Here is a 22,523-nt window from a genome sequence, read left to right as displayed (position 1 = left end):
CCAGCACCGCGCCCGACGTTTATTGAGCATCGCGCCTTCCAGGATTACCATCAACGACGAGGTAGAAGCAGGGCTTGGCGTCGATCGGCGAGGACGAACCTAAATATGCAGCACTCGAGCTACCGACATGCGCCGCCGTCGGCCAGACGAGGACCTGGTATGATACATCTTCCACCCATTGTTTCCCACTTGTTCGATCATTTGCTGCGCATTGCCTCCTGTTCCATGCGCGCGCGATTGCGCATATTTCCCCAACCTACAAGCCGCCCTAGCCATGGAGCAAGCTCGCGCGCACCGCCGTAAAATCAGCTTTGCTGACCTTGAGCGAACTTTTCGCGCTGCAGGTCCCATGGTCGCACCTCCTCAGGCGCATGCCAGTCAGCCTGCCGTGACGCAGGCACAGCTTCAACAACAGCACCTTGAGGGCATCCGCCGCCAAGACCTTGCCCGACGACAAGCCAAGAAGCCCACCGACCGCGATATACCAGACGAGATAGACGAGGCGGTGGTGGGAGACGGTGTGGAGCGGTATAAGAAGTTGCGGGACGTGGAACGGCGGCTGGACGCTGTCATGATGCGCAAACGTCTGGACATTAGCGACAATCTACAGCGAAGGTACACACGCCGGGAGGGCATTCTGCGCATATGGATCTCCAACACGGCCGAGGGACAGCCATGGCAAGTGATGGAGGAGGGTGCGGAGAATGAGGATGGCATGTTTGAGCTGGGCGAGAACCAGGCCACATTCCGCGTAAAGATCGAGGGCCGACTGCTAGAAGATCCGGAGGAGGATGAGGCCGACAAACCATCTGATGCGCATCGGCCGCGGCTGAGCCACTTCTTCAAGGCAATTACCATCGATTTTGACCGCGACTCAAATCTACAGCCAGATGGTTACAGCCAGATCGAATGGCGCAAACCGCAGGCCACACCTCAGAATCCCAACAACGACCCAAACAGCTCCGAATCGTCCTTTGACAGTCTGGAGTTTACGAGAAAAGCAGACGAAAACATCAACATCACGATCAATTTGACACGAGAGGAGAAGAACGAGCGATTCAAGCTGAGTCCGGAACTCGCCGAGATCCTCGACACAGAAGAAGAGGATCGCGCTGGTGCCGTACAGGGAATCTGGGAGTACTGTCGTGCAATGGGTCTTCAAGAAGATGACGACAAGAGAAAGATCATATGTGACGAGCCATTGCGGAGGGTAAGCTTTGAGACCGATTCCCAATGTCCCTGTGCTAACATCACTTTCTCAGCTGTTCCGACAGGAACAAGTCTACTTCCCCTATGTTCCAGACTTGCTGGTCCCACACTTGAAGCCTCTGCCGCCCGTTCAGCTCCAATATACTATCCGTGTTGACAAGGCGTACATCAAAGGCACTCCAGATTCGGAGCCACCCTCCGCGGAAGGTAATACAGAAGCACTCAAGCCATGTCGACCCACAGTCTACGACATTCGCGTAGCCATGCCAAACCCACTCGTGCATCAGCTCACTCGCTTCCACACTTCCAAAGCACATATTGGCGATCTACAAACCATAGTCAAGACGGACGACGATCTGGCTCTATTGGTTCAGAAAATTCACCAAACGAATGCACAGCGCAAATTCTACGACAACCTAGCCAAGGACCCGACTTCGTTTATCAAGCGCTGGGTCAGCAGTCAGCAGAGAGATCTTGAAGTGATTCTTGCCGAGGCGACTCGCGGTGGAGGCGAGGACGCAACTAGCGAGGAGTTTCGCCGTGGGGGTAATGATGGCGTTTGGGGCACTGAACTTGCAAAGGAATCCGTTGGTCTGTGGCTTGCTAGGAATACGAAGCAGCATTAGTAGTGAGGGGTCTTCGTGTTATCTTTCCGGCTCAACAAGCTAGCGAGAGCTTTGTGGGATAATTGGCACTAGCGTGGCGCAAGGTGAATAGGGTGCATAAATATTGCACGGATGAACAGAGTTAGGTTTTAAGCCTACATCATACATGTTCCAGGGTTTGCATAGACACTGATTCAATGCGACTGATCACAAAGTACCATTTCAGGCATCTCAATGACATGACAATGCCACGTGAAATGCATCTACAATTACCAGCACTTTCATCTCCCCTGGAAGCTGGCGACCAGTGATCTGGATCCTCGGCTGTCTAGCTCCAACTACAAATCTGGTGAGACCTGAGGTGGCGGTCCTACTTCCAATCTCGACAAATCGCTAATAGAACGAATGAGAGAAGCGGCCATTCTTGGGCTGCGTTGTCATGATGCAATATCAAATGCAATGACTGGATTCTTGGGTTCGGGTGGTGCCCTGCAAAGATTTGCATCGTTATTCTCCTAGAATCGCACTGGCATACCGTGCATGTGGCTCAGCTGCTCGGCTCTCTTCCCCTCTCTCTCTCTCTCTCTCGAAGGGCTATAATCCCAGCTAGACTTCAATATAGCTCCCATCACAGTATTTCCTCTTCGCAAGACAGAGCTCCAGTAGCCATTCTTCCCAGGGCAATCCGTCCCTGATCGATGTGCTCACGATGCTCTAAATCCAGCACTCTGAGAGTATATGGTGGCATACATCCTGATATGGTCTTCAGCAAGTCTCAGATGTCGAGAATTGAACAGCCATTCTWCGAAATTGCGGCTCTCGAACGAGCCTCCTTACACGTCTCACTCCTCCTCACTCTCCTCACTTCCTTCGCCATCCTCTGCCATGGCGAGCGCGAGCTGTTTCTCCATGTCGTCATCTTCGTCTTCGTCACCACCAGCGATACCAGCTGCCGCACTCACGCTCGGCCTACTACGACCTTGCGCAGGCGATGGCAGCTCCATGGGATCTACGTCCTCGTCGTGATCCTCTTCGTCTGGGTCAGCATTGACAGCCTCTTCTTCCTCTTCTACCACAAGCAGGCCATCATCATCTCCTTCTTCTCCATGCTCTGGACTGCTGTCACCAAGCTCGAACTCGTATGTCTCCATGACCTCATCCGGCTCATTTGTGTTCGAAGACGGCCCTTCTCCAGGGGTACTCGCAGCTGACATCAGGCTGATTGGGCCCCCCGCAAGCTGGCCTGAAAGTGCAAGGGACATTGCATTCTGCTTCGGCGGCTTTTCGTTCACCGGAGTTTCATTCTCAAGGATCAGCTCACCAGAATCCTCCATGATTGAAGCTCGCCGCAACGAAGCCTTACGATCTACGCGAACCTTGGGAACCTCGACCTTTGGTTTCGGTTTCACGGTCTCTGCAGTCGGCTCCTCCCCAGCCTTCACTCGTTTCGGATTTGGCTTCGCTGCTGCTGCTGGTTTGCGCTTCTTCGGTGGCTGGGCTTTAGCGGCTGGCTTTACCGGCTTCCGAACTGGCGGACTGCTGGGGCGATGTTGCTGTGTTACGGGGGTGCCAGCTGTGCTACGCGTGGCATCCAGTGATGGGTTAGTGTTTTCAGGCTTCTCTAATTCGGCTTTGAGGAAATGGCGATAGTCGAATGGATTGGAGTCGTCCACGGGCTCTTCCTCGTCTTCGTCGCCAAAAAGATCATCCTCCTYGGCAGCATCAACTGGAAGTTGCGCATGTCGTGCTGCCAGTGTGGTGGCATTACTCTCAGATGGTGTGCTTATCAGGTTAAATGCGTGACTGCTATACACCCTCTCCAATACTAGCTCTTTGTCTTTGCCTTGTCCGCGAGAGAGCAGCACGTAGCTATTGTCCTCCTTTCCATGTCTGCCGGAATATGCGTACTTGCCATCCTCACATTCGAGTGAAAGCTTGCTAAGGCCAGCCTCGCCGCCGTCGAGGATGGTAGCTTTGATTGCCTCTGCATCTGGGTGCTTCTGCTGCGGTCTGTGGTTGTACCGTAAACTGACGAACCGCGAGGTACCCGGAGGACTGCTTTCCAGGATGCTAGCGCCGAGGCGAATGGGCAGAGTGCCTTGTGACGATTTGAGGTCGATTACGGACGGGACCACGGCGGTGGCGGCCATGATTGAACAGTTTTGTAGAAAGGAACAGCATAGGAAGACGATCCCTACATGGCTTCAGGGTGGGGTTTCGGAGTGAGAAGGACGTCCTTTGTTGTGCTTCGGCGATGGTGCGGGTGCATGTGGAGCTTAGATGCTGGTCGTCGATCTTGATCGTCCGGGATGGTAAGTCGCGTGCGCCGGATGTGCTTAATATAGAGCCGTGTGAGGGTTAGGGTTGGGGTAGTAGAGACAGAGTCAATGAGGTCGCTGTAATGTGTTGATATGAACCCACGGCACTCGATTGTGCATAGAATCAGCATGTTTTGACTGCGCCCTCGGTCGATTTACCTGGAAGCATTTGGTGTTGGCAGAGCACACGGAGTTCGTATTGGTCCATCTCATGGATTTTGCCTGGCAGAAACGCACTTTGAAGGAGTACATTCATGGGAGCAAGACAGGAATGGCTACTCATTATTCGTACATCATGTCATTATATAGTGCCAATGGACTACCGCAACAACTCCAACCTGAAGATCTAGTTCTACCACCACCTAACCGAAGACAAGCGCACGAACCTCAATAGACTCGCGTCCAGGGAAATGCGGCTGAGTACGTCGGTCAACAAAGGCAGAGTGAGGGGTTCTCGCCTTGTCCTTCGAATCGTAGCACTGCAACAGAATTCTCTCATCGTTCTTCATTCCGCTCCAGTAGTGCCATTTGCCGTTGGGCGTGTATTTGACACCAGCGGTCTCACCRGTTCGGTGAGGGTATCGATGTTCCACGGGTACAATGTCATCGTCTGGAACAGATCTCGAGTCGGCGTATGCCAACGGCGAAGCAACCACCGGTCCATTCAATGGCCTCCAGACGTTGATCAAGCGATATCGACCCTTTAGCAGTTCCTCAGCTTCACCGCCCATGTGGTAGTTCACACGCTGAATAGCAGACTTTGTTGTTTGGTCGATGTGTGCTCTGTTGACAGGCGCTCTCTTTGCGTTGGGGTCGCTTCGTCGGACAGTGTGATCGAAGATGAAGACTCGCTTTGCTCCGCGAGCGTTGTCCAGGAGGACCTTCTCAACTTCAGGGTAGTAGTTTGCCTTGATCTTCTCGTCGTCCGTAAAGTCCTTCTCCTCTGACTCGATACCCTGAACAACMCCAAATCCGTTGACATTCATGTCATATTCGTGCTCGTGTCCGCGAATGTCGTGAATGACAACTTCTTGATTGTCTTCGCCATAGTTGCGTTGTGGCATTCCCTCTGGTGGCTGCTCGACATAGTTGAATGGACGTGAGCCATCCTCAGGGTCTTTGTAGAAGACGAGGGATGATTTCGTTTCTCCGCGAGGAATTTCGACGTCGTTTGATACGCCGAACGCCTTTTGCGTTTGGCTCTGAGTGCTTGTCGTAGTTGTCATCGTTATGGAGTCTTGAGTAGAATTGAATTGCCGACTTGATTTGGATTGTGATTGTCAATGTGGGACGCTGTAGGCTGATGTTGTGATATTTCTGTGATGTCAATTTGGAGGATAGCTTCACAGGTCTTATAGTCCATGTAGACGGAGGAGATGTGAGCATTTGTAAACCGACTGACCGAGCATCTTTGCCGGTCAACAACCACAAAGAGATCACGTCATCGGGGTGGGCAAATCGGGGCAGAGGGGATCCAAAAGCAACGCGTAGCCTGTACAACAGGTAGGTACTTACGATCGTACGCACCAATCAAAGTGGGCACTGGGAATTTCCTGGAGGTGTGTCAGTTGCGTGCTGGGAGCGCGTTTCTAAGCAAATGTCAGCGTCGACACGCAGGTCGGGTTTGTCTCGGGCTTGTGTGGCGAAGGCGAAGGGCGACATCGGTTCGAGTATCACAGTTTGTTCTTTCGAGCAACTCCTCTTCGTGGACGAAGCAGAGGATGTTCTGCAACTTGTATGCAACGTAATAGTAAAGCTTGATTAAATATATTGCCCGTCCACTTCCATCGCATTATCCATGCTCAATAACCAACCGCCGCTGACGGTCATCCATCATCAATCATTACTGCAGTCGTTGAAATCATGCATGCTCGCTCGCTCGCTAATCCGATCGCTTGATCACAAAAACACTAACCTCAATCCCGTTCGCCGGCTCCAGTCCTGGCGGATATGACTTCTTGCATACACCCTCCAACAGTTGCTGGATCAGTTCCGTAGGTGTAGGCGATCTCTCAACGTGCTCATTGCTGCTCTTCTTCTGCGCCTCTTGCGCGAATCTAGTCATCGCTTCTCTTATGCGGGGCTTCTCCTGCTTTGCCCACCAGTCTTTGGCCCATACCTCACGGCTGAGGAATACCTCCTCTTTCGAAGCGTGCACCAAGGAGTACTTTGCCCTGGTTACATTGGTACGAGGCGCGAGCTTAGCACACAGCGCTACCATCTGGCGTTTCAAATGCTCATAGTCCGGCAACTGACCGACCGCTGCCATGTTTCCAAGAGTCATGCTCAGATCAGAGGACAGACCATTGACCACGACAATGGACCTCAAGAGTGGATCCAAGATAGGTCCGAGATAGTCGCGCATGAATGTCTGAGCACCGGTCTTGGTAGGATATATGAATAGAAGTGTGCCGTTATTGGGCGACAGTTCAACGAGACGATCGACCAGAACCGAGGGGCCATTCGGGTTGAACATGTGCATAAACTCGTGTGAACTTGTAGGAGGAATGTAGCGCTCCACTACGGAAATGTTGATTGAACAAGGAGGTACGATCGGACGCGGCGACCGAGGTAGCGAGGAGAGATCCTCCTGGTAATCTGAGATCGGCACGGCACTGTCAAAGACTTTCTGGGTAAAGTAGTCGTCCGTTCCTGGTGTGTTTAGAGGCGCTGGTGTGCTAGGGGGTGAGGTGGGCAGATCGRCCAGAYTAAATCGACCTTGAATTGCGTGAAAGACGTTRATCCAGATAGTGGGACTTGCAGGGGTCGTATTGTGGATGGCATCAATGATGGTTGAGTACAAGTGTCCGGTGGGAGAAGGGCTGGGAAGAGCGTGTGAGAGCACACGCAAAGGATTATTCGGCACGTTCGTCCGACGCAGATCGTCGACTGTGGAGGTTGGTTGTAAGCATTTCCCACACGTTTGAATTGACCAGCAACAACTCACGAATTACGTCCAAAGCACCATCGATGCAGGATCGCACCGCCTCGACACTCGAACTACCCTCAGTCCGCTGCAACGGCAGACTCGCGCCGGCTGTCGAGGCATCTTCAGTGGGCGGCCTGCCTTGGATTCCGGTCTCCACAGAATGGGAATCCGCAGCTCCCTCGTGAAGTCCTGGGATGGGCTCCCAATCGATGTGAAGATTCTCCGCTGGCGGCGTAAGTGTTGCCACATCGTGCACGAGAGAAGATGCGACAGCACACCCAGGAACCACCCTCGACTCCCTGATACCAATGCCAGTGTCAGAAAACGTCAAATGGCTTGTATTGTATGCTGCGAGAAGGTCGGATTCAGCCTCTCTCCTCGTTTGGCGGTCAAGTGTTCCGTCAAGGCCTAGTCCGAGACCCACGGGTGGAGGACTGTCGCCCAAACTACTCAATCGCGCCGGGTGTGACGCTGCGATGCCGAGTGCTTTGAAGGRCGGCCTGCGTGGCCATCAGATGAGTGCACAATCAGGTAATAGCACATCATTGCAGACTTACAGCCGCAGATCTGGACCAATCTTGGAAAGTCGGCGAGTTGGAGAACTGGGTACCGGGGCCAAAGCCCCACCGACAAGAGTGTTCATACTGGGGCATGCGGGCTCGTTGTATGCAGGCGGTGTGTGAACAGGGAGACTCTGCACGAGATCTGGTAGTGTGGCGGCAGGGACAGCGTCCTTGTACTGGGGGCGCGTGGTGAATGCACAATGTGTGTCGAAAGCATCATGGAAAAATACGTCGGTGACGGGAGGAGGAGGTCCCATCAGCTTGGTGAACGTTCCTGCAGCCGACAGAGGCGAGATAGCGTGTAGCGCTTTCTAAAACTCACGGACTTGTTTGCAACCAAGGGGACCTACAGTTGGTGTGAGGTGGGACATGGAAAAAGTGGACGACACGCGCCGCGAGGTCTAGAAGGGCCTGAAGCCTGCATCCTTCCAAGTAAGGCTGGTAATAGACGTAGACGTTCAGAAATTGGYTGTATTAGCTTTCTCAAAGCTAATGCAGTAGGTGCCCAGGCTTGATTACTAAAGCATCACGGAGCCCGGAAAGGGCTTTTATTGGCTCTACCGGACAGGACGAGGCCCGAAATGTGCTTAGTAATTGCTATATCACCTGGTAGCTTTGATACCTGCAACGCTAATAAAGCAGCTGTAATCGCTTTCTGGCAATATCACCCCTACCTCCAAGGTACCCCAGTGACACGTACGCCCTTCAAAATCACATTCAATGTAACGCGATGGTGCTTCTCTATTCATGCAGATGTTTGAAGACGTCCATTTGTTGATATTCCGCGCGTTTCTTTGAAGTTATCTAGCACGCTCGAATGCATGAAAAGCTTCCGACTAGAATTACGACCGAGAGTCAAAAGACGTCGCAACAGACGTCTACGGAGGACGGCCCGTTGAAATTGAGTGTTGTCGCCCTAGAATAGCTGCAGCAGGCCAAAATCTTGTATTTTCTGCAACAACGATAGCACGATTAAGAAGACGTTGTTTGATAAGACATGCGATCCTCCGTATTTGGCTCTCCGCAAGGATGCTGCTTTTCGTGCTTGTAAGTTGTAGCTACCTATTGGTGAGCGTCGTCGTCGATTCACACAAGGGAGAGGCGGCAACCTTCAACTCCAGACCGGGCCCTGGTCGTTCAAGTTTGACACAAATTTGTTCGGTCCCACATGTGGATCTCATAGCTGCCGTAGTTGAAACGTTTGAGGTGTAAGCCGTTAGGATACACAGTTTGCTGGTACGATGATGGGTTTATCAGGTCTCATTAATTCCCGCCAGGAGGTAATACGAGGCAACCGACCTCACAGCTCTTCCCCCGCCAGTCGTCAGTATGCATGATGAGCCTATCGTTGCATCTCGTTGGGTGTGTCGTTGCGAGACCGTCTATGGCCGACTTCGACGAATATCGACATCATATCCGAGGAGATATATTGTTCAAATTCCAGTGCTTGCTGTTGTCTGAGTTTTGGTGAATGCTAGTCTTTTCTATCTGTCTCGCCTGCTGTTCTTTGTTGAAGGAGCTTTCTCATACCTTGTGGATATGTCAAACAAATGAATCTTTCACTTACAGCCATTGCAGCACTCGTATATCTTAGGTACCGACACTTGATCGATCTTCCATGCGTCAGTAATGTGTCAATACTACTATCCCTGGACGTGTAATCTGTGCTTCCCACCGACGCGAAACGAATTCTTCACCAGCTGCCGTCCTGATCGTTCGGCTTGTCCTAGGTCCGGCATTTATTATCCGATCCCGCTGGACGGATCTATCGCCTGTAAGATATGCAAAAGATCAATACTGTCTCCTACGATTTTGGACCCGAGATCACCGGCCACGCAAASGCCATCGGTGATGTCGCGAGCTTCTGCCACACAGGTGTCGGCGTTTTGTGACATGCCGCACGAAAGTGGCCGCGAAGCCACTTTGCTTGCAGAATCGAGATCAGAATTTTACGAGAACCGGCGCATCGCCGTGTTCGAGCAAGCACGCAATCATCGAGAGGGGTCCCTGGGAAGTGGACGGAGCACTGCCTGGGAAAATGCTTGGTTTGAGCTGGAGCGGTCCTTGTGCGAGAGAGCCAGCGGCAGCGTGGCGCAGAGGAAGCCGTCGGGAGCGGCCACCTAGGTCGGTTTGCTTTGGATTTGCTTGTTCAACATGTATGTGCTGTGTGCTGTGCGCTACTCCTTCAGCTGCTGTGCGCGGCGCCGTGAGATGCTAGCTTTCGTTTTTGATACTGCCATGCATAGCGTTCATCATGAAAACGATGAACCGTTGGTCTCACCGATTCCAATTCATCTTGTCAAAGTCAATAGTCGAGGAAGACGCGGTGGGTGTGCCTTGCTTGACTGGACAAACTTGAAACTCAAACGCGGGATTCTCGATCAAGAGCTTGGCGGCACGTGCGTAAGGTAAAACCTTAGCCGACGCTCGCTCTTTCACTTTCCTTCTGCACCAGGGAGCGCTTCACCAAACAACATGAAAATCCTCGATGCCGGCGACGCGCCGCTTTCTAATGCAGACGTACTGGACTGGCTGAAGCGTAAGCGTGCGCAGCATGAGGCCGAAGACGAAGAGGACAAGACCAAAGGCATCAAGCCCGCCGAGCGGCCCCAAAACTTCATGAAGGCGCTGAACCGCACCGAGCGTGAACTCACTTCCGACAAATACCCATACGTGACCAATCCCACCGCATACGACGGCAACGCTCGCAGAACGCAATTCCAAAGGTTCGTTCAAGAAGTCGACGATGTCGTGCAAGCACAGCTGCTGGATGAGTGGACGGAGAGGCTGCAGACAATGAGGCAGGAGCAGGTTGAGAAGGAGTTTCATCCGGTGCAGGATATGAAGAATTTGACGGAGCCCGAGTTGCTCATGATTTACAACATCGCCCCGACATGTGTGGAGATGCTGCAGCCGATAGTGGAGAATGTGGAGGACAGATTTACCGCTGAAGAGCAGCAGATGATTGTGGACGTCATTATGCKTGTGCTGAGGCCGAACGAGATGCAAGGATGAGGAAACGGCCATCATTCTGCTCCATCTCTGGTTACCAAGTGGAGCCTCAACACAGCGAATGAGACATTTGTGTTGCTGGTGTTCGGTGGGAGCTTTCAGGAAACCCAAATGCATGGGTACGCCAACGCGTCAGGACATGGGAGACTGTTCGGACCAATCTTCCGTTTCCTGTCTTTGAACTCTGCACCGAAAGCGCCGTTTCAGCGTCTAGAGAAGACCACAAGAGGCATCCAGTTCAAGCCAGCCCTGTTCCGACAGCCCCGCTCATATCGCAGTGCTGCGACCTGGTCTACCATGTGAAAGGTCGGATTTACAGCATGAAGAAACACWCGTACCGTCATATTGCGGCTAAACTTCTCGCACGTACGGCCAACCCGAGGATTTCCATCACCCCAGAGCATACATGCGTGGCTGCGAACCCACAAGGCCCAAAGATATTTCTTGTGGACCGAAGCAGCTCAAAACTCCTAGGGTAGGGGGTCGCCAAGTCCTGGTCTTGATCAACCTTCACAATCTTCAGATTCGTCTTCTGATTCAGGTCAGTACCTCTGCAGGCCGGGTAAACTATCTGCAGTATGGACAGTTATAGAACCGAGCGGTTTGTAACCGTAAGTCCGTTGCAAAGCCGCAGGAGCGCGTTCATCGGCGATTTCAGCCGTATATCAAGAAGCTACTGTTACCTCGACTGTAATCTGGGCATGCCGTGATTGTACTTGGCGAGCGCTGCTGCTACTGTACGTGTACTCCGTCGGGATTTGAAAATTGACACAACAGGCGCTAAAAGGGGGGCTCGGGAGAGAGATTCTCGGGGCATAGGATAGCGAATCTCGTTCCAATGTACTGTTTGTACCTCACTTTGTAGTTACATGTATCAAGTATCTACCTCATGCTTTTACATCCTCGTCAATTAAGCCCTATGCGATTGACCGACTTCACTTGTGCGTGAATGCGACACAAGAAAGTTCCGTCGCCATATGTCATTGTGCATGAGACCCTGCCCCGCCAAATCTAAAACCGTCAGGGATCTTTGCTTCAGAACGAGCGCACGTGGGAAGAGGTCGGGTTCGGTGTACAAGGGTCGTCGCGGCAGCGGGAAAAAGAGTTGGTCATCTGCCTTGTGCTTTGTGTGCGGAGACTTTCATCTAATCGGCGGAGGACATCTGTACGCCGCACCAACACACGATCGCAAGTCAGACAGCTTCATTCGCTTGCTGCGACCTTGCGGCCAACTGAAGCGAGGATTGATCCCGAATCATGGCGCCAGCAGCACAGACGCAGGCGCCTGCAGTGGTCATCATTGCACGGTGAGTTGTGACACAGCATGGGAGAGCGTGAACAGAGTAGATTGTTCAATGCTGATTCATTTGGATCAGACATGGCATGCGCCTTGACGCCGCCGATCAACGTTGGCACCTATCGACGCCGACACCTTATGATCCACCCTTGACGTATGGCGGATGGAACCAATGCCAGGCATTGGGCGTGCGAATCGCCAGTTTGCTCCACGCACGCGAGCAAAAGGCAGAGGAGGAGGACCACGAAAATGGCAATGGCGGAAGACGTAGGAGGAAGAAGCACAAGGTCGTCATTCACTCTTCGCCCTTTTTGCGCTGTCTACAAACCAGCGTGGCCATATCGTCAGGTATGGCGCAATTTGAAGAGCCCAAGGACGGGCCCACTGCAGCGAGAGCACGCACGCCCGCACAGCTGCACTCTGCGTCGCCGCGACTGCGTGGAATGGACAGCTTGTCAGCATCTGCACATGGAATGGCATCAATCGCGGAACCTCGACACGATCTTCAACATGACCTGGCTCGGCGAGCTCTGGGCCACCATAAGCGTTATCGCAAGTCAAAAATCCGTGTAGACGCTTTCCTCGGCGAGTGGCTGAATCCGCAGTACTTTGATCACATCACTCCCCCGCCTCCCAGCCCTATGATGGTAGCAGGTGCCAAGGCAGAGCTGATGCAGAACCAAAATGTGGACATTTTCACCCCAAGCGTGTCACACAAGTCCTCGAGTGGAAGTCTGTGGAGTGGCGGCGGCAATCGCTCCGCTGGCAGCAGCAGGGAGAGTCCTCTGGATGACTGGAGCCATGTCACCAATGCACTACATGCTCCGGTGCCGTCTAGGGATCGGTCCAACAGTGCAAGCAGCGTGGGTAGCAACGATAGCTCCGGTCGACCACCATACCGCCCGAAGTCTCCTTATCGGCATGGACATGCCCTGCAGCCTTTCACATCGACGATACCAAAGCCAGAAGTGGCCATATACCGACCTCCAAGACCGTCATACGCCATCTCAAACTCAGACTACATCCCTCGCGGCTACTTTGCTCATGCTCGAACTGCCACTGCCAACGTTGACTACCATTGGGACAGCAGTAGGCACCCGCAAGGCTGGGGAGACGGAGGTGAGTTTGGAGAGGAATGGTCTTCCATGCACAGACGCTTCAGGAGAGGCCTCAACAACGTTGTCGAGTGGTACAGTCATCACAATGCAGACGATCGCGGCGAGGATGCCTTGGGTATAGAGCAAGCGGAGAACCACAGCCACGTGGACGAGCAGGAGGATCAGGAAGAGTTGGTCGTCATCCTGGTGACGCATGGTGCTGGCTGTAACGCCCTGATCGGTGCCCTGACCAATCAGCCTGTGCTGTTGGATGTTGGCATGGCCAGCTTGACAATGGCCGTGCGGAAAGACAATCCGCCGCCACTGACACTACCGAGCACTCCTGATACTGAAAGTCCATTGAATACAAGGATTGCATCTCCTGACCCTTACTCTATGATGAATGATGGGCAACGGCGCAGCAGTCTGGACATTGGACTAAGTGCCATATACGATCTAAAGCTTGTCTCATCATCAGAGCATTTGCGGAAGGGTGCTGACCCTACGAAAGGGCCATCGACCTCAATTCCACCCAACATGAAGACTGCACACGATGCGCTTCCAAAGTACAAGCTAAATGGCGCGAACGCACATGCCGCCGCTGGGGCGGGCATCGATTCGAACTGGGATCTGGGTGAAACGAAACGGGGCACCGGCAATTCTTCTCTCGGTTCGATGAGGAGACCAGGTGTACCTGTCGTGCCGGCAAGGACAGCTTCTCCCAGCTACATAGCCAAGAACGACGACAGGTTCGCTTCTCCACCACCCGCTTTTACCACAGGGCTGTGGACCCCACCGACTGCACGCGGAACTCCGCAGCTCAGCGCTCAAGTGAAGGAGGACAAGGAAATAAATCTTCCAGAGCTCAATGATGTCGAAGGACGTGCGAGCCAAAGCCAGGACGCGTACTCGCCACCTGACTCGAGACCTACATCTGCAGCGTCCATCGGGAGGCAGTCAAGTCCCAGCCTCAATAGCAAAGTTGAAAGCGACACGAGCATCTCGAATGACTTCGGCGTGGAGGAAGCAGCAGACGATGTTGGAGATCTTCCAAACGTCAGCGAAAAGCTGCCGCAATCGCTTAGCCGTGGTCTGAGCCAGAAGGGTCTATGGGGTAAGCAGATCTCTGGAGATAAAGTCGCAAGGAAGTACCCTGTCAATGCGCCTAAGAGGCGATGGACTATGAACCAACGCGACTGATATACTGGAGAGGGAAAGAGCTGGAGGGGAAGTGAAGCGAAGTGCAGTGTACGAGTAAGTGACTGTGATTGCATTGTTCTACGGCCAATTGCGTGTGGAGCGTATGAGCGGGCGTTTGGTGGTTGTGCTATTTATGCTACGGTTATTTGCAATCTTCCTGCTGAGGCGTGGAAATTTCACTTACTTTGCGGAGTCAAAAGGCCGGTCGAAAGGAGATCGTGGAGTAATGAGAGAGGGGAAGACGCCACTCCTTCATAAGGAATGAAAAAATAATATTCTATCAGTCGATGCTTTGTCTCTCTTCCCCTTTGCCATGCCAAGTGTCTGTGACAGCAGATAATGTCTTTCGAGGTCGTCGACGGCAAAGGACCACGATGGATAGGGGATGGATTCAGGATCCCTCCTGAATTGCAATACGCACAAGATTTGCCACCCAGAGTGACTGAGAAATACGTCTTCTTYTTTGGATATGATCGTCCTGAGAAGGAATGTTGTCTACAGCAATGGTACCCCTCGTTCTTCGTGGAGCATGGAGTTCAGTTTCACACTGCTGAGCAGTTTATGATGTACCGTGAGTGTGGCCCCTTTCTTATGTTCAGAAGATAGTGATCAATCCACACTAATCAGAATGGGAAATTCTGAATTGCATGCATAATAACATGCCTTATCACAGACAAAGCCCTCCTAATGAAAGACGAAGAAGTCGCGGGTAGAATCCTGGAAGCAGATACCCCTGGCAAGACCAAGGCGTTGGGGAGAGAAGTGAAGAATTTCCAGCAAAGTGTCTGGGACGAAAATTGCGATCGAATCGTCGAGCAAGGAAATTATCTCAAATTCTCACAGAATAAGGATTTGGGGAAAGTCTTACTGTCGACGGGAGAGAGGGGTTTGGTTGAGACGAGTCCAAATGATAGACTTTGGGGCATTGGATTTAATTCGGATGAGGCGGAGGGAAAGGAGAGTGAGTGGGGAGAGAATAAGCTTGGGAAGGCTTTGGAGAGGGTGAGAGATAGGTTGAGGATGGAGGCGAAATGATGAAAAGGGATGGAGATCTGGGGTAGACACTTTTGTATTCCTGTAAAGTTCTATTCTATTTGACAACGCTGGAACGCCATCGCTATACCGTTGCAGAAAAGACGAGATGTACTCTATGCATCAGACTCTCCCTCAGTCTTCTTGCTGTTCTTCTTGAAAGGCTTCTTTAAAACATCCACGCCCTTGCCGAGAAAGTTGAAGAGAGGGCCGAATCCAAATGACCAACCCTTCACTCTGATTGACCAGATGAAGAAGTAGACCAGCATCCAGTTGGTGCAAACAAACACCAAGAAGATACCAAAGTCCCTCCACTTGTCCGAGGCGTTGATGTTAAGTGAAGCGAGATACTGGTTGCCGGTACTGTAGGTACAGTACATGCATCCGGAAGTGGCATCTGGGTTCATAACGTAGCCACCTGCGACGTTCGCGTATGCACCAGCATAGGCTTGACATGTTTCGCCATTGGGTGTGTCGAACATTGCGGTCTCCTGTTCAGAGCATTCGACTGGAATGCCATCGAGAGTTGCGGCGAGGACACCACCAATCCACCATGTGGCAGGGTTGACGTAGTACATCTGTGAAAAAGTTAGTGGAAGGACTTGATAGAAGCGGCGGCTAAGCAAAAATGCTCACCCAGTATCTCCAGAAGACGGGCAGCTGCATGTAAGGTCTCACTACTCCATTGAAGAGAGTGAACATGACGAAGAAGAAGGGAAGGACGTTGGAGATGACAGTGAAGGATGGTGCACTAAAAGCGAAGTGTAGAAGTCAGCGAATGTTCCAAAAAATCCAAATGTGGAAATGGCCTAGGTAGCTCAAAAGACGTCTTCGAACTACCCCTTGTGCCTCTCGGACTTACAAAGCGCATATCCACTGACCCCAGCTGGCCATGAATAGGAAGAAGAGCAATGTCATGAGGAAGACGTATCCAGATGTGGAGCTGTCGGTAGGAAGACCAGTGGGCCAATACCAGAGAACCCAGTAGACCACAGCTCCTACGATAGCAGCGGGGATCTCGGCCACGACATTTGCAGTGCAGAAAGCAACCCAGCCGTAGATTCGAGATGGGTACTCTCTCGCCTGCCAAAGCGCCATGTTGGTGAAAAACTTGGGCACGACAGCATTAACAACGGTTGGTGGAATCGTGAGAATGAGGAATGACGTAAACATGCGGTTCTGCATGTCAGCCTGGGTGTTGCCGAGCTGCCAGAAGGTGAATCCATTGAAGATTCCGACGACGACCGAAACGAAAAGCTTTCCGTAGAGGTAGGATGGATCACGCCAGTATTGTTTGAAGGTGCGGCGGAGAAGCTCAGTGCATTGCAGCCATGTTGATGCGGCGAACTCCTTCTCCTGTTCTTTGCGTTTGTGCTCGGGCTGAGTCTGGCTTCTGGTCAGCTTTAGGCCCTCAATCTCCTCGATAACGTCCTTTGCTTGTTGCGAGTTGACCCATTCGTCGTTCCAGTCAATCTTCTTGCCATCCTTGCGCTTGTGTGGCTTGGCGGCCGTCTCGAGAATGAATTCGGCGACGTTCTTGTGTGGTGGACACTCAACACCGCGATCCGAGAAGTATTTGGTAACATCCTTTCCATTCTCGCCAACAGGTCCGAAGTAGAAAGTGTTGCCGCCGGGGTTGAGGGCTAGAATCATGTCGAATTGTTGGATGAGGACGGACGAAGGCTGGTGAATAGTGCAAACGATGGCCTGGCCAGCCCTGGCCAGCTTTTTGAGGAACCGAACGATGGAGTAGGCGCTTTGCGAGTCCAGACCAGAAGTCGGCTCGTCCAGGAACAGAAGGAGWGATGGCTTCGCAGCGAGTTCTACTCCGATTGTTAGTCGCTTGCGCTGCTCAACACCCAACGATGAGATGATGGCATCCTGCAAGTCTTCGAGCTCCAAAAGGTCGATGATTGTGTTGACATAGTCAATCTTCTCTGACCGAGGAACACTAGCGTCCTGTCGAAGAATGGCCGAGAATTCGAGAGCCTCTCTGATGGTGGCAGTACCGTCGTGGAGATCGCCCTGCAAGCAGAATCCGGTATTACGCTGAAATTCGGGACCCAAGGAGCGTCCGTCGACAAACATTTCTCCAGAGACCACACCCATGGTTTGACGCTGTGCGAGTGTGTTTAACAATGTTGTCTTGCCGGCTCCAGAAGCACCAACCAGCGCAACCATGACACCTGGCTTGGCATATCCATTGACCTTGTTCAAAAGCTTGCGCTCACCGCCCATGTAGGGAACAGTGTACTCGACGTCCTTCCAGGTGAAGATGCTTTCACTCTTGGTGATCTGCTCCAGCGCCTCATCTTCCTTGGCTTCTTCCGTGGGTGCGTCTCCCAAGCCAGTTTCCTTCTTGGTGGAGCTGCTGCTGTCCTCGGAGATACCACCCTTCTCTTCATCAGAGGAGGGAGTTTCTTTCACTAGTTGCTTGGCCCTTTTGGACTTCTTAAAGACCAGTGCTCCGCCACCAGAGTTGTCGAATGAGAACAGTTGAGTTGCAATGACAGTAACAAGAATGTACAAGGCTGTGAAGGCCAAGACTACACCAAAGTTGCGCCACAGATTCGACCGATAGTAGTTGTATTGTGTTCCGATGTAATCAGCACCACTGACCGTCCGGCCGTTCACGCCTGCACCGGCAATTGCGCAGCCTTGGAAGGCCTGATCGACGGTGGGGCCTCCAGGTACCGTCTGAGGAACGAGCTGCTGGTCAGCGCAAGCCATAGTGCGTCCTGAGAACTCGTTTGACAATACAGCCTCGAAGGAGTAGCCAAGAGGATTGATCCAGTAGATCCAGCCAAACCAGATCTTCTGTTGTAATAGTTGAGGCTTCGCAATGACGTATCCAGTGTAAATGACCAGCAGATTGAGGGCTATTCCACTGAAGCGAACAGCCGTGTCGATTTCAGGCGAAAGCGACGCGAACATGCGGTAGAGTGCGGTGAGTAGGATAGTTGTGATGTACACAAATAGCATGTAGATGAAAAACTGACTGGCGGAGATTGTCAAATTCGTCATGAAGAACATGATGATGCCGAAGATGATGACTTGAACCAGAATCACAGGCAGATCGAGGACAACCCTGGCAATGGTAACAGCAGAAGGCCGGTAGAATGCATAGTCCTCATGGCGCTTGACAACTGCACGACCGCTGACGGCCTTCATGAGCTCGGTAAGTTGGAGCCATCCGAGGAAGAGAATAGAGAAGAACAAAGAACCTCCGCGGGAGAAAGCACCTGCAGTGTCCTCGGGTTGGCCGTAGAAGAGCGACCCAACGATGAGTCCGTTCGAGATGATGATAAATAGCTTGGTCCAGAGGGTAGTCGTATCTCCCAAGAGGAGCCATCCTTCTCTCTTCACACAAGCCATGACCTGGCGAGGGAAAGACACGGTGTAGCTCGACTTGTCCGATACACGCTTGGATTTGCTGTCTTGAACGGCACCCTCGAATTGTGCAGCATCCTCGTAGTTAGACTCCTTGAGGTACTGCTCGTAGTCTTTGACATCATCGAGCACTTTCTGGTAGTTTGGCGACGCCCTGAAGGCACGTTCCAGTTCCTCGGCCGTCTTGGGTGCCTTGTCCTCGTAGCCTCTACGGAACTTGCGCTCGACTGGGTCAGTGACGGCGGTTACGAAGTCGGCAGTCGTCTGGCGTTCTGGACACTCGAACCCAAGATCAATGAAGTACTGTCTCGCCTCCTTGGCCGGGCCTTGGAAGATCTCGCGTCCCTGATCGACAACAAGGACCTTGTCCATGACCTCATAAATGCCCTCACCAGCCTGATAAAGCGTCACCATCGTCGTGCGGTTGCTGACATCAGTCATGACCCGCAAAGAGCGAGCGTAGTCCAACGCAGTGGAAGCGTCCAGGCCGCGAGTAGAGTTGTCCCAAGCGACCACGGTACTTTTCGAGGCGAGCGTCTCTGCGATAGAGACACGCTTGCGCTCTCCACCAGACACACCACGGGTGTACTCATCACCGACCTAGAATTTATCAGCTTACAATCGTTGCAACTTCAACCATTATCACTCACTAAGGTGTATTTGGTATGTGAAATACCGAACATCTTCATGAGTGCTTCGGCAATGACAGGGACATTTCCCTGCTCCTTTTTCTTCGTTTTGTTCATCAACGCAAAGACGAATGTTTGCCATACGTTGAGCGAGGCAAAGTGGATGTCATCTTCCTGATTGTAGACAACTTCACCGCGGTACATTTTCTTCTGCTTTTCTGCAGAGATCCCTCCATAAGAGACATCGCCTGTTACTTCGGCGAAGGTATCGCGGTTGTTGGTGATTGCCTTGAGAAAGGTGCTGCATCCACTTCCAGGCCTGCCAAGGACAAGCATCATCTCGCCGTCGCGAACACAACCCGTGAAGCCGTTGATCAAAGTGCGTGTCTCGCCTGTCCGCCGAGCAAGAGCAGGCACGAAGCGGCAAATGATCTTGAACAAGTCGGGTCCAAAGGTTCCAAGGATGGCATCGGGCAAAGTCCTGACGAATGTCGTAGTTGAGCCCACTCCCTTGACAGTGAGGTCTTTGTAGATTACTCCGACTTTCTTGTCTGAGCTTCCGTTGGTGCGCTTCTCGAAGTGACCCTGGCGCATAAATTGATCAAGTTCGAATTCGTCCTCGTCGTTATCATCCTGTGGGCCAGCTTCAATATCTTCCTCCTGCTCATCGGTTCGGTGCGTGTCCTGGCGCGTCGCGTTTGACTTGCGTCGAGTCCTCGTAGTCTTTCCACTTCTCGCGCTTGCTCCTGTGGTTGTTCTCTTAAGAGAATTGTTGTCCCTAGAACGAACCTTGGACAATTCTGTGAGGTTCTTTCTAAGATCCTACGAAAATAATGAGACCTTGCCAACCCAGAAATATGATAGAAGTAAATACCTCATAGTCTTGCATCGCCCGCTCTGTGGTGAATCCACCAACGTCGCTCTCACCCCAAGTGCCCTCAGCCTCTTCGGCTGGTTCCCGTTGCTCGTGGAGCTCTCCCGCGCCATCCTGAGGGTCTCCGCGATGCCATTGATTGTAAGGTCGGTTCGTGTTTTCGCGTGTGAGCTTTCGCTCATCAACGCTGGAGCCCCACATGGTTGTTTYCTTCCAACGATATCGGGTGTGAATTGAAGGTAACAACAGAACAACAACGCGTTCAGAGGAGAAAGAGAGAGGTGATGACGGAAGAGGCACTTAATAACGAGAACTCAAACCGACCTTTTTGCGTGCCGTTTACCCAAAAGGTTATTCATCTGGAGATTGACGCTTTGTTATCTCCGTCTTGGCATCAAGCAGAGTCAAACAGCGTTTTTTTAATTACTCAGCTTCYCGTGTGTACCTGTCGCTCAAGATCGATTGACGCTGACGTCATTGATCAGCTAGCAAAAATCTCAACCACATGCACACCGTGTAGTATAAGGTACCTCTCTGATATGAGCGTGCAGTTGCACTTTATTGCTGGCGGACTTGTACACACAAAATCAGTGCACATTGTTCCCACCAACGCTCTGCCTGCTCGAGAGGAAGCGTATTCTACCTTCGCGGACCTGACTCCTGACTCTTACCCACCCTTGCACGATGATCGACCGCGCTTAACAATACGGCACTCGCAATTTTGGGATTGTGGATATCGCCATGGCGCAGCGCAGTTTCCACTCGTGTCGTTGCCGAGAAGACTTTCTCTTTTCTTCCGCCGATACGACAGACATCATTATGCCTTGAATTATGGCCAAACAGCGATGGACACTGTCCGCATGTTCCCAAGTCGCATTATCAGCAGGCTCCGCGGAGGTCACGACATGGCCGTTGCTAGGATAAGATAAGGCCGCTCTTAACACCGGACGCCATATGCCAAGCAAGCGTGAGGAAAGTTTGTCAGCCATGTTTTGAGCTCACCGCACACAGACTATTCGCGACGTGTGGAATACCGGATACCAGATTCCGAGCACCGCATCTGGAACGCCGTACTGATTGCTGTGTAACCAGGGTAGGCGGTGTAAACATTGGCGAAGTCCGAGTAGCCATTGGATTCGAAATCGGTTGTCTGCTTGACCTCACCACAAACGCGGCATTCGTTGTTCTGGGAGCTGCTGGTCTTTCTCACATCATATTATAGAGATGTTTGTTGCGAACCGAGTCATGCATTATGCTTGTCGCAGCTATGACTTGCCATTCCAGTATACCGAGATGCTGTATTGACAACCGTAGTATCGTAGCTTGCTCTCTGCGCACGTTTTTGCATTGATGGACTTGGAGAAGTTCCTGGAAGTTCAATTGCATGCATCGCGAAGTACCTCGTTGTTCAACAAAWCAGGCAGCTAACAAATACGGGCCACGACATTAGTCTGTACGCGTACGAACGGCTGATTTGCCTCATGTTTGTAAGCATGCTCTGTAAGCACGTTGCTGTTCCCAACGCATGAGCTCTGCCTGTACATCCTGCACTTCAAGTTTCGCAAGGTGGGGCGAGCGGATTGCTTTGGAAGTCGGCTGGGTTTCGGAAAAGTGATGTCAAGTCGTTAGTACCAGCGAGGAGGAGACCGATTTTCCAGTCGCAGTATACCTTTATACTACCTCTTGGAGTACTTGATGATGAGTTCGTAGGCCGGTCTTTTGCGCCGAAGGACCAGATTTCCATAGACCGAATGTATCGTCTGATGTGTCGAACAGATCTCGAATTGAAACACTCTTGATTTCACATTTTCTCTTTAATGCAGACAGTATTGTCACTTGTCATCCACCACGCCATCTTCAGCCGCCTTGAGTTTGTCCATTCGTTGCTTGTTCCTTTTCCCTACGATCCGCAATGTATTCTTCTTTTCCATCTCGGTCATCTGATCCCAGTTGCCGATCCTCGATATTGTCCCGTCTGTGTTGACAACCATCGGTCCAAGAGAGTCGAGCTTCACAGTGTCTCCTCCGCTAGACATGTCGAGTTGAATCGCTTCGCCTTCGCTCGGTGGTGCCGGGAGACCCAATGGCGTGCCATCTTGACTCTCAGCTGCGATGCGCTCTTCCGCTACACCAGATGATGGAGCGTCCTTGTTGATATCGCTAGAGGCCATGTTGGAAGCTGATCTACCAAGGATTGGGATTTGTGGTGCGAATGGTGTGAATGCTCTTCTTGCTTGGGTATGCAAGTGGAGCTGTGCTTTCTTCAAGTTCAAAAGGCGCATGGGAGCGCTGTCTGGTTCTTGAAGCCACAGAGCAATGACAAGCACAAATATAGCGAGTATCGCGATTGTAATGGTGAGTCCAAGTC

At 52.1% G+C, this 22,523-nt stretch overlaps 9 protein-coding genes; 4 read left to right on the top strand and 5 right to left on the bottom strand.

Annotated features, from left to right (window-relative positions):
• Window positions 1–105: 105 nt before the first annotated feature.
• Window positions 106–1,835, top strand: RCC_07005 (related to SWI/SNF transcription activation complex subunit; the record flags this gene model as incomplete). XM_023772265.1 has 3 exons in its annotated part: window positions 106–157; window positions 345–1,210; window positions 1,263–1,835. 3 exons carry the CDS (start codon window positions 106–108, stop codon window positions 1,833–1,835), a joined length of 1,491 nt encoding a protein of 496 aa, XP_023628033.1.
• An 821-nt stretch (window positions 1,836–2,656) lies between these two features.
• Window positions 2,657–3,964, bottom strand: RCC_07004 (uncharacterized protein; the record flags this gene model as incomplete). Its single annotated transcript, XM_023772264.1, has 1 exon — window positions 2,657–3,964. The coding sequence occupies one exon, from the start codon at window positions 3,962–3,964 to the stop codon at window positions 2,657–2,659; it is 1,308 nt and encodes a 435-aa protein (XP_023628032.1).
• A 530-nt stretch (window positions 3,965–4,494) lies between these two features.
• On the bottom strand, window positions 4,495–5,358 carry RCC_07003 (related to 7alpha-cephem-methoxylase P8 chain; the record flags this gene model as incomplete). The annotated part of the gene is made up of 1 exon (XM_023772263.1): window positions 4,495–5,358. The coding sequence occupies one exon, from the start codon at window positions 5,356–5,358 to the stop codon at window positions 4,495–4,497; it is 864 nt and encodes a 287-aa protein (XP_023628031.1).
• Window positions 5,359–6,014: 656 nt separating this feature from the next.
• RCC_07002 (uncharacterized protein) lies at window positions 6,015–7,881 on the bottom strand (the record flags this gene model as incomplete). XM_023772262.1 has 3 exons in its annotated part: window positions 6,015–7,021; window positions 7,080–7,561; window positions 7,619–7,881. 3 exons carry the CDS (start codon window positions 7,879–7,881, stop codon window positions 6,015–6,017), a joined length of 1,752 nt encoding a protein of 583 aa, XP_023628030.1.
• Window positions 7,882–10,099: 2,218 nt separating this feature from the next.
• RCC_07001 (uncharacterized protein) lies at window positions 10,100–10,639 on the top strand (the record flags this gene model as incomplete). Its single annotated transcript, XM_023772261.1, has 1 exon — window positions 10,100–10,639. One exon carries the CDS (start codon window positions 10,100–10,102, stop codon window positions 10,637–10,639), a length of 540 nt encoding a protein of 179 aa, XP_023628029.1.
• Window positions 10,640–11,893: 1,254 nt separating this feature from the next.
• On the top strand, window positions 11,894–14,230 carry RCC_07000 (uncharacterized protein; the record flags this gene model as incomplete). XM_023772260.1 has 2 exons in its annotated part: window positions 11,894–11,943; window positions 12,013–14,230. 2 exons carry the CDS (start codon window positions 11,894–11,896, stop codon window positions 14,228–14,230), a joined length of 2,268 nt encoding a protein of 755 aa, XP_023628028.1.
• A 339-nt stretch (window positions 14,231–14,569) lies between these two features.
• On the top strand, window positions 14,570–15,265 carry RCC_06999 (uncharacterized protein; the record flags this gene model as incomplete). XM_023772259.1 has 2 exons in its annotated part: window positions 14,570–14,801; window positions 14,904–15,265. 2 exons carry the CDS (start codon window positions 14,570–14,572, stop codon window positions 15,263–15,265), a joined length of 594 nt encoding a protein of 197 aa, XP_023628027.1.
• Window positions 15,266–15,378: 113 nt separating this feature from the next.
• RCC_06998 (probable ATP-binding multidrug cassette transport protein) lies at window positions 15,379–20,356 on the bottom strand (the record flags this gene model as incomplete). XM_023772258.1 has 5 exons in its annotated part: window positions 15,379–15,840; window positions 15,899–16,013; window positions 16,125–19,252; window positions 19,303–20,103; window positions 20,156–20,356. 5 exons carry the CDS (start codon window positions 20,354–20,356, stop codon window positions 15,379–15,381), a joined length of 4,707 nt encoding a protein of 1,568 aa, XP_023628026.1.
• Window positions 20,357–21,987: 1,631 nt separating this feature from the next.
• RCC_06997 (uncharacterized protein) lies at window positions 21,988–22,326 on the bottom strand (the record flags this gene model as incomplete). The annotated part of the gene is made up of 1 exon (XM_023772257.1): window positions 21,988–22,326. The coding sequence occupies one exon, from the start codon at window positions 22,324–22,326 to the stop codon at window positions 21,988–21,990; it is 339 nt and encodes a 112-aa protein (XP_023628025.1).
• Between the last annotated feature and the right edge of the window lie 197 nt (window positions 22,327–22,523).

Source organism: Ramularia collo-cygni (assembly GCF_900074925.1).
Source record: "Ramularia collo-cygni strain URUG2 genome assembly, contig: RCC_scaffold10, whole genome shotgun sequence".
NCBI classification, from domain to species: Eukaryota; Fungi; Ascomycota; class Dothideomycetes; order Mycosphaerellales; family Mycosphaerellaceae; genus Ramularia; species Ramularia collo-cygni.
The sequence above is the reverse complement of the archived record's forward strand: the minus strand, read 5'-3'. Positions and strand labels throughout refer to the sequence as shown.